Source organism: Manis pentadactyla, chromosome 2 (genome assembly GCF_030020395.1).
Source record: "Manis pentadactyla isolate mManPen7 chromosome 2, mManPen7.hap1, whole genome shotgun sequence".
NCBI classification, from domain to species: Eukaryota; Metazoa; Chordata; class Mammalia; order Pholidota; family Manidae; genus Manis; species Manis pentadactyla.
The window spans coordinates 228107540-228118055 of NC_080020.1; the positions used below are offsets into that span (position 1 = coordinate 228107540).

The 10516-nt window shown below is 56.1% G+C and overlaps 1 protein-coding gene across 2 annotated transcripts; it reads right to left on the reverse strand.

The window, feature by feature from the left end:
• C2H2orf50 (chromosome 2 C2orf50 homolog) lies at positions 1–10062 on the reverse strand. Of its 2 annotated transcripts, XM_057497446.1 has the most exons (5): positions 8717–10062; positions 5148–6537; positions 3775–3814; positions 1468–1683; positions 1–1101 (listed from the first exon to the last, which is right to left on the reverse strand). In XM_057497446.1, exons 2-4 carry the CDS (start codon positions 5654–5656, stop codon positions 1492–1494), a joined length of 741 nt encoding a protein of 246 aa, XP_057353429.1. In that variant the 5' UTR covers positions 5657–6537; positions 8717–10062; the 3' UTR covers positions 1–1101; positions 1468–1491. The 2 variants fall into 2 exon arrangements, with proteins under 2 accessions (XP_057353429.1, XP_036737729.2); XM_036881834.2 differs by lacking the exon at positions 8717–10062 and having other exon boundaries at positions 5148–6756.
• Positions 10063–10516: the final 454 nt, after the last annotated feature.

Here is a 10516-nt window from a genome sequence, read left to right on the forward strand (position 1 = left end):
GGAGAGAAGAGGACAGGAGTCTCGTGGCCGGGCCTGGGGGTGGGGAGCGCTGCTCTGCTCCTGGTCCGCTGGCCGCAGCCTGGTCACCCACCTGTGCCTACATCACAGGGGAAACCCAGCCTAGCTCTGTGCCCAGGAAGAAGAGAAGTGACCCATTGTTTTTTAACCAGCAAACAGGAAAGAAGCTTTCTTTGCCATTTTTGCTTGGCAACAAGGGCCAGACTGTCCTCCATAAAGTTTTATGAGCTACCAGCATGACCCTTGGGGTGGGGAAGGAGACCAACACTTAGCACGCGTCCCTTTCCTGCCAGTCCCTGCCAGCACTGCCCACGTAGGTGTCACGTAGATGCCAGGTGCCCTGCTGCCGCCAGAGCCCAGGCCCCAAAACCTCCCTGTCCACTCGCCGCACAGAGGACGTGGGACAGAAACAGATCACAGGTTCCTTAGAGACAGGCTCCTCCCTGCTCGGCCCCAGCCTATCGCTGACCACCCTGACCATCACACAGGGAGCGCGAGAGATGCAGACACTGATGGGAGAGCAGAGCCCCTCGGCGCCTCTGCCGGGGGACCCACGCCTGCCCTGGGTACCTGCATCAGGGTGGGGATCTCCCTCCTGAGAGAGCGGCGTCCTCTGCAAACACGTCCTCATTCTGAGTCCCAGGCACGGCTCTAAACGATTACACATGGTAGCTCCTTTGATCCTCAGAACAACCGTACATAATCGGTGCAATTATTATCCCTCTGCATGGCAGGCAGAGACATCTGTGACCGAATCCCCGGGACCTGCATGTGTGATGTGTGACCTTACATGCAACAGGACTTCGCAGACGTGATTAAGTAAAGGACTGTGAGGTGGAGAGATGATCCTGGACAGCCAGGGTGGGCCAGTGTCCTCAATCACAAGGGTCCTTTAAAGATGGAGGAGGGAGATGCCTTCATGCTGTCCTGGAAGATGAAGGGGCCCGGGGGCCCGAGGAATGTGGGCCGCCTCTCAAAGCTGGAGAAGATGAGGACCAGATTCCTCCGGTCTCCAGCAAGGAACACTGTCCTGCCAACACCTGGACTTCAGTGAGACCTCCTTTGGCTTTCTGGCCTCAGGACCTGTTCAGATAACACACAGATGTTTGAAGCCTCCCTCTGTGGTCATTTGTTAGAGCAGCAATGCACCACATTGCAGATGGGGAAATGGAAGCACAAAGGGTCTGAACAACCTGCCCAAGGGTGCACAGCTGCTCAGAGTCAGGAGCAGGGTTTGAACCGCATCGTCAGTGTTCCTGACACATGCAGGGCTCCCTCTCCTGGGGCCCCCAGAGGGTGCCCCCACCATGGGGCTATCCCACCACCTGGGGGGAGTTCCCCAAATTCCATGGGTGCAGGTGCGCCAGTGGAGCCTCGCAAAGGCTGTGCGGGGCTTGGGGACGGTGAGCCTGCTGACAAGTGGGGGCCCCACTCCTCTCCCGCACCCACCTGGGCAGCCGGCCGCCGCGCCGTCTACACGGGCTGCAGCTCCTCCTCCAGCTTCCTCTTCCGGACTCCTTCCACGAAGAAGAAGTCCATGTCAATGAGGGTTTTCCCCAGGGCCGTGTCCAGCCGGCTGCCCACGAGTTGGTTCGTGGAATTGGGGACCGTGTCAGAGAAGAGGGACACGTACTCTGGCAGCTGCACGGGCTCCTTCCTGCGGCCCTGAGGAGGGGGCACAGCTCCGTCACCGGCCGCGTGGACCCAGGGAGGCCTGCACACCAGGGCCCTCACTGGGGACCGCGCCCAGTGAGGAGCTGGGCCCTGGGTGCTGGAGGGGAGGCAGGCCGTCCTCCTGGCCTGGGGATCCTCCCCCGGGTGCGTCCCCTCCCGCTGACCTTGGTGCCTGACCTCCCGTGCCCGAGGAGGGCAGGGCCGGAGCCTTGTTCTGCTCTCTGTCCCCAGGATCTAGGGTGCTGCCTCAGAGGGGCACACGGGGGAACAGCCGTAGGGTCTGGTTTCTGGCCCGTCAGTCACACCTGAGCAGCTCAACAGACCTCCCCCCTGGGGGAGCCACCTGCTCAGCGGCGCCCGGACCAGGAAACAGGGCAGGAGCCCTCGCCTCATTAACCCGTCTCCACCCCAAGGCCACCAGCCTTGGCCTCTAACACCAGCAGCGAGTTTCATCTAGTTTTGAACTTCATCCCGATGGCACCGGGTCCTTGTCTGGCTCCTTTCTGTCAGGAACACGTGTGCATGATTCGCCCAGCTTCCCTGTGTGCTTGTGGCTCGTTCACTCTCTTTGCCACCCAGCATCCATTGTGTGGCCCGCATGAATATGCCATAGTGTTCATCTGTTTGGCCGTGGATGGCATTTGGCTTTGTTTCCGGTTTGGGGGCTCATGAGGAGGGCTGCTGCGAACACTCGTGTGCGTGCTGTCCGGTGACGGCTGTGACTGAGGAGGAGTGAGTGAATGTGTGAACTGAGAATAATCTGATGAGCCCTCCCTGCCCTTGTTCAGGGTTCCTGCGCTGCCCTGTGTCAAACAGGAGAGGCAGAACCAGTTAAGTAATAGGATCCTGGCTTTCACCTGGGAAAGTCCGTGCCAACGTGGCCCCACTGGGTGCGATGCAGGTCTCAGCGTCAGATTGCTGACACAGAGCCCTTGGCAGGGGCACCCTGTGTGGGCTGACGGCCGCCCCAGGAGCTCAGTGTAGGATTTCAGGTCCCGTGAACTAAATTTTCTATTCCAGGGCAGACAGCAAGCCCACAAGGCCAGGACGCAGACGTTAAACCTTCCCTAAACCTCAAAAGGTCCACATCAGTATGGCTACTGCCTAGGCGGACTTGGTACCCTGTTCATTTTCCAGGTTGGTTCTCCGACCATTCTTCCTACAGCCAGACCCATTCTCCTATTTTCTCGTTCATCCAACATGAACTGAGTGTTCAATACTGATTGAGGGGTGCAGCATGCTGGGAGTGGGCTGCAGTAAGGAAACCATCTCTGTCCTTTCCTTGAGGAGCCCAGAGCCTGGGGAAATTGATCGCTGCACTACTACTTGCTATGTCAGAGGAAAGGTTTAGGTTTGCAGGTGAGTAAAGAGCAGAGTGACCTGGTCACATTTGCTCAAGAAGAGGAGACTTCTCAGATGAAGGTCTTTGAGCAGGGTCTTGAAGGATGAATAGGAGTCCATCAGGCTGACAAGGTGGGAAGAGCATTTCAGACATGGGAACATCAGGCACAAAGACATGGATAAAAGAGAGCATGTATGTCAGTGTGGGGTGAGCAAGGAGGGTGGGGAGGCAGGCAGGGTCAGGTCATAGAAGCGATATGAGGCACCCTGAAGAATGCACATTTATTGAAGGCTTTTAAGCAGGAGAGAGATAGGCTCAGTTTTGCAGTTCAGGAAAATTACTCTGGTAGCAGTGTGGAGGATGGGATTGGAGGTGGTGACTTTAGAGGCAGGGAATTAGTTCACAAAGTATGTTCACCTGGACCCATTCTGCATATGGGCACATGACACACTGCTACACCCTGCTGACATCCTCACACTGGGGGAAATTTTCACCAGCAGATGCCCGTCATTTCCAGGTGTTTCATCTTAATAAATTCACGAAACATGGGGAAAGCTTAATTTCTAAGTGCTCCCCATAAGTATTTTCTTCCCCAACAGACCCTGAATTTCTTGGAACAAGAAGGCATTTTCTTGCCTCTCCCCATCCCAGCACCCAGCAGAGCATGTCCAGGACGTGTATTTGCTGAGTAAGCAAGAATGTCCGCACGACGTGCGGGGCAGGAGCGGGCTTTGCCTTACCGTGGGGTCGTAGTCTTTCAGGAAACTCCAGTTCTCGGCCCTGGAAAGGAAGACGTGTTGGCAGCCTAAGATCTTCCTGTGACGCTTATTCAAAGTACTTTCACTACATCAAGCAAATGAGTCAAGGCCACTGGTGCCCTTAGCCCATCGCGGAGGCACCAAAACTATTAAGTGAAACAGGTGCCACATATCAGCTAAGTATTCATGGTGTGTCCTATAAAATGAACAAACATTTCAATAATCACTGCTTTTCCCAAGGGTGGAAACTCTTATACCAGAGGATGTAGCAGCGTGCATCCATCTGGATGCAGTTCAGGCATTGTAAACTCAACCAGATCTCAGCATCTTTTCACCCCATAGCGGCTCCTCCCATGAATTATCCAGGCTGGAGAGCTCTCCGCCCTCACCCCCGTCCTCACCCCTGACCACCTCTGCTCAGCCTCACCAGTTCTCAGGGCTTTCTCAGAAATACTCAGATGCTGTTCAGTTTCCCTACACCAGATTCCCTATCTTTGTAAACACCCCAAAACACAATCCCCCCCACACCACCCACATACCCCAACAACCCCCCACGCCCCACACACAAGCTACGCACACTCTCACACTCCCGTCCTTCAGCAGTTCTTCAAATTGTACCGCCAAACATTCCAGGAATTCTTCCACGGATCTCTGGCTAAAGCCCATCGCACGGATGTGAACCCTGATGGCCTCTCATGACATTTGGAAAGCCAGCCAGACTCCTACAAGCACGTGGGCCGTTGGTTCCCCCCCACTTTTCTTCCTGCGGCTCCTGTCTCCTCACTGATGGCCTCAGACACATGGACTGTCTTTGTTTTGTTTTTTGTAAAAAACACACCAAACTTTCTTGGCCCCTATTTTAGGTCTCAGTTGGAATGTCGTCTCCTCAGAGGCCCTGGTGAGCAGCTCCCTGCAGAAGGCAGGCACCCACCTCCCTTCCGCCCTCCTTTGGAATGGAAGTGTGAAGGGATGTCCTTTCCCGGGTCAGAGGCCAGCGTCTCTCCCCAGACTGCTGCCGGCCCTGCAGGCTCGCCTGGACCTCCAGCCGTAGAGGTGATGCCGAAGGGCTGATGGGACCCCTAGTGAAGAGATGGGGCTGCACTGGCCCCCTTACCCGGCCCTTGCCTACCTCCCCTGCCCTCCAGGCCCCCGTGTGCCCACGGCTGGGCTCCCTCCTGGGCCCTGGCCTCTGCCCCGCGCCCAGGGGCACTGCTCCCTTTGCCTAACTGGCTCCCTCTCACCCACCTCTCTTCCCCAGATGCTTCCTAGGCCTGGGCCAGGAGGGGCTGGCTGGGCAGGTTGCGGGGGGCAGAGGTGACCAGGGCGGGGCTGGGCAGGTTGCGGGGGGCACTCACCAGCGCCGCTGGCTGCGCCTCTCGGCCTCCAGCAGTTCTCCCCACAGCTGATCCCGCTGTGTTTCCAGGGCTCGGGGGCCCTGGCGACCGCCAGCGAGGGCCCTGCCCGCCACAGGGTGACCCCGGGCAGTGGAGGAGACTGAGGCTGGCAGCCTGTCTGAAGGCAGTTGGTGTCCAGCTGGCTTGGTTCTCTGGAGCCCAGGGGTGGGGTGGCTTCCCATGCGTGCAAGTGTGCGTGTAAGACAGAGAGGGAGACAAAGGCTCCTGCCCGAGCGCGGACCACTCCTGGGACGTCCTCTCCCCTCCTGACCCCAAGACAGCCTTTTGGGGTCCCCCTCACTGCGCCTCTGGACCCTGAGCCCAGAGTGGCCGACAGGCACTGGGGCCCTGCAGGCTGAGGAGAGCATTTGAGCCCAGCTCTGTTTGGAGCTTCTGTCTGTGTTGACTGTTGCCCTGGCGATGGGCAGCTCCCAAGTGTGCCCAGGAAGGGGCGGGCCATGTGTGTGCATGTATGTGTGCGTGTGTGTTATCTAAACCCCAGGGTCAGGGAGAGTGCGCCCCTGAGCTGAGCCATGCCCAGCTCAGCTGCCCCCCAGGTCTGCCTCGTGATGCCCCTGCTGGAGGCCTCCAAACAGCATGGGGGAGGGAGGGACCCAAGTTCTGACTTCTGTGGCAGCAAGAAAAGACCAGGGCTCCTTGATGGGCCAGGGGGTTTGGGCCCAGCCTCCCAGACTGCCACGTGCTGGGGGCTACCCCTGCCCTTTCCAGGCCTGTGCAGGGGCAATAATCCTGTTCTGCCCCCTCAAGGATTCTGTGAGGCTCACCTGAGAAGTGGGTGGGAAGGTGCTTTGTGACTCCAGAGCAGACAGCGGCATGTGGCTCCAGTGTCTCTGCCGATCATGGAAGAGGTTCTGAGCGTGTGCTGGGCTCTGGGAAATGAGTGGTACCGTCCTATTAATGTCAATACCTGTTCTATCTGCACAGAGGGTTCACAAAGCGTCATCTTTATCTTGCTGACCCCTCCCAATCATTCAAGGTAGGGATTTCCAACCCCATTGGACAGATGAGGAAATTGAGGCCCTCACCAAGCAAGTTTAATTACAGGACTGAGGCCTGGCTTTGAGGTCATGACCCTGAGGGCAGGGGTTCCGTTCTGGGCCTTCAGTCCAGTCTTGGCTCTGACTCGGCAGCCTAAGTTCGCTCTGTGACCCCAGGCCTCTCTCAACTGACCTCCTCTGACACCCCTCATGGCTTCTGCCCCCCACACTCCATGTTTCTGGGTCCCTCGGCTTCTCATTGTGCCTGGTATGTGTTGGAAGATTCTGGTTCTTTCCATGAAACTTTTCTGTGGGCTGGTCCAGCTGGGCATGGTGTTTCCCTCTCTGCAGAGCTGGGAAATAGACACACAGTCAAGGGCAGACAAAACCGTGCTACACAGGCAGGCACGAGGCGCCCGGGGTTCACCCCTGGGGACCAGCTCAGCCAACGCACCAGAGCTGGCATCGTGCTCCCGCCTGGGTGCCTCCTCTCGATCCTGCTTTTGTGAAAGGGGTCCCACGGAGCTGGGACTTCACAGGTGAAAAGGGTCTGCCAGGAGGAAAAGCCGGGGTGCAAGAGAGAGCTCCGTATCTGAGGGGGTGAAGCTGGGGTGAGAGGCAGGGACGGGGAGGGGAGGCGAGGCCACAGGGCTGCACTGAGCTGCACGGGGGAGTCTGCACACAGTGGGCTGACACTGCTGGCCTGAAGCCACAGGGTGTTGCAGGGCAAAGAAGCATCTGGAAATGACAAGAGCTGGCAGGTGGCCACTGCCATGGGCCAGGTGAAAGGAGGTGGTGGAGTCCACACCCGGCTCAGGCAGAGCACTGGGCTGGAGGAGACCAGGTGAGAGGCACGGGGCCCCAAAGAGCCACCAGCACTTGCCTGAGGGGGGCTGAGTGTGGCCTCCTGGGACAACCAGTCTCAAAGTGGGGCCAGAGCTTGGCCTCTCCTCTCTCCTCTGTTCTGCCCCCTGAGCTGGGAGGAGACAGGCTGGCATTCAGTGACCTTGAAGTCTGCCTAGTAGAGATGAACTGTGAGGCACCCCTGGGGCCCGTTCCCTCCCAGGTACTGTGTCCTCAGCACAGCCAGGATGGGCCTCTGCTGTGCAGGGGGAGTGGCAGCTCTGACCTACTCCAGCCTCTGGAAGGGGCCCCACGGGTGCATTTACAGAGGGCAGCGCCTGCTGTGTGGGAGGCCACCTATAAGGCTGACTGCAGACTGTGGTGCTTGGGACAGCCTGGAACAGCCATGCAGTTTGCCCAGATCCCCCCCGCAGTCCCCTAGCCACAGGCTCCAGACACAGTGAACAGGGCCAACAAGGCCAGCAGGGCGTCCGGGATGACCTCATGCCTGATGTTTGCAGAGGCTAAATATTTCCATGGGGGTTGGTTTTTAAAAATTAAAATTTAACTTAGTTTATGTGACAAATATAATAGAACGCTAATTGTAGAGTCTAGCTATGGGCATATGGGTGTTCGCTGTACCATTCTTTCAACTTTTCTATTATTTGAAAATGTTCAAAATAAATGTTGAGGAGGAAAAGATTTCACCTGCCAGTCTGGGTTGAACACATTCTCTTCCCAGTTACATCTAGAAACACATCTAGATTCACTCTGGAGGGAAAGGGGGTCTGACTAAGTGCCAGGCTGGGAGGAGCCCCCACACACCCCAGGGGGCAATCAGATCCCCGGGTTCCCGTCCCTCCTCTGCCAGTGACTTGCTAGGGCTCCTGGAGCAAGTCATTGCCCCTTCCACACCCCGCATCTTGAGAAGTAACTTTATATACAGTTTTCCAGGAGAGGACAAAAATCCCTGGACGTGGGGGGTTTCTGGAGCTGTATTTTTAGTGGTTTTTTCTCAACTCCAATAAGGACCTTAAGTAAGTTCTGGTAGAACTTTATAGCTAGGGTCCTGCGGGCAGTAACAGGTGCGGCCCCACTAGGCCAGGTGGGAGTAGCAATTGGGGGTGGGGCAGATTGGGCCTTGCTGCCCCAGGGCCACGGCCACTTCCTTCAGCCTCTGCTGGCAAAGGAGGGGTCCTTAGCTGGAGCTGCCCACTGCAGGGCAGGGCAGAGGAGTCAGAAAGGTGGGAGGAGCCCACGGAGCCAGCTTAAGGAGCTGAGCAAGCGTCAAGAAGGAACAGAAATGATCAGGAGAGGAGAGGGCACAGAAGGGGTTCAGGAAGAGGTGGGGCTCTGGGAAGGCAGGGACTCCAGGGGGGAAATATTTGTCTGCAAATTTTAGGTGTCCCCCTTCTCCCCTAAACCTCCCTTTCTTGGGTAAAAGTTTTGGCTTGACACCAAGCCCGTCTTCCCACTGGGCACACACCTTGAAGGCCTCATAAAGGTGTAAGTCAAGGGAAGGGTTCAGGGCCGCCGTTCACACCTTTCCAGCTGCTCCCACCAAATCCCTAAAAAGTTCCCTGGTTTATTAAAACAGCAGCGTTAAAGGTAATTTACCTAGGGCTAAAACTCCTCCCCTTGTCCTCCATCCTAGCCTGAGTTTTATGTGCTTTTTTTTTTCAGATTTACCATTAGCTGTGATGGATGTCTTTGAACCTCTGTTTCTTTCCGTTGGGTTTTTCATCAGGAGTGTTGATTCCAGCAAAGCTCAAGCACGTCAGCTTTACCAGTCTGGCCAGAACTGGTTGCTGTGTGGTGTAGGAGGGTCTCCGAGACCACCTCCAGGTCGATGATTCACGAGGAGACCTTGCAGGACTGCCTATGGTGATGCTCATGGCTATGGTTTATTATGGCAAAAGGAAGCAAAGCAAAACCAGCAAAGGGAATAGGCATGCGAGGGGAGGTGCAGAGGAAGCCAGGCACCTGCTTCCAGAGCCCTCTTCCTGGGGAGTCACACAGGATGAGCTGACTCCCCAGCAATGAGTTGTGACAAACTCATGTGAAGGCCAGAGAGGCTCCTTTAAGACTCGGTGCCCAGGGCTTCTGGCAGTAGGGGAGCTGCTTCTGCAGGCCCCTTCTGCACAGCACAGCCCCAGAGCCCAGACTCCTGCAGGAAAGCAGCGCTCAGTGGGAGCAATGCTGCAGCACCAACAGCTGCGGCACAGAGAGCCGTTCTGAGCAGGGAGGTGAGGGAAGCCCCCCAAAATCTAAGTTCCCAGACACCAGTGAAGGAAGGGCCAGTGTCAGAGCAGGCCCGCCTCAGCACAGCAGCCTCAGTCCTGCTGCATTAACTCTCTCACCCTGTGTGACTCAGCTAACGCCCGACTTCTCCCCATTTTCCCCAGGAGCGTCCTTGATAATCTTCAGCAACTAGGCACTCTGCATTTCCAATACCAATCTAGGCTCTGGGAAATAATTTAAATATTCCCTGATAGAAAATTACATTTAAAATAGTACTTGCATAGCGCGTTAGCTTTGAGAGCGTGCTCACTTGCGTTTATCTCTCTTTGAAATATGACAGCCTTGCGAGGGAAGGCTGATCACATCTGGATTTGGGTGCAGACCTGGGGGCTCAGGAAAATCATGACCCTCAGTGATTACATGGGCAGGAAATGTGGTGCCAGGATCAGAAGTTTGCTGACTGCCATTCCTGGTCTCTTCTTAAAATATTATTTATGGAGGAAAAGCATCCCACGTAAAGAGTTTTACTTTGACTATTCAAAATATAAGCTCAGTAGTTTATGTTATGAAGGCTCTGGATTCCTGGAAGTTGGGGGCATTTTAAGAATTGGAAGAAATTCTGGGCATCATCTTTATTTTCTTTATTCTGCAACTTCCCACTAACAGACAGCTGAATGCATTTTAGCAGAAAGTGGAAGTCCAACCGGGGATGGTCGCAATGCACATTTAGGGCAGCAGGGGGCAGCCTGTAGCTTTGCATCCTTCAATTGGTCTCGAATCCCCCGTTGTTACCTCTCCTTCAGTTACCCTGGGCTGCAGGAAAGAAGCCAGGCGTCTTGAAGGTTTGAGGCACTATGAAAATGAGTGTAATGTCCAGAAAAGGTGTCCACGAGGGCACTCAGCAGCAGGCCTGGGAGAACAGGTGCCCCACAAAGAGCCCTCAGTTAACAGACGATCAGGGCAGGGGTGATACTCAAAATGTTTACCAACAGGCCCCGCAGGAGCACCTGCAGATTGGAAAGGACTGGAGGCCGCCCGCTGTGCAGGTGTGTGGAGGTGAGAGGTGGCATAGGGGAGGATGGGGGTTGGGGACAGCCATTTACCAGCTGGTGTGGAGGGATATCAGTACTTCAACTGAACCAGTATTCACAGGTGATTAGCCTGGCAACGTCTGTCGGTGCCGGGATCCCTTCCAGCCGGATGCTGTGGCTTCCTGGCTCACAGGATGGATGACTATGAGAATGTGGG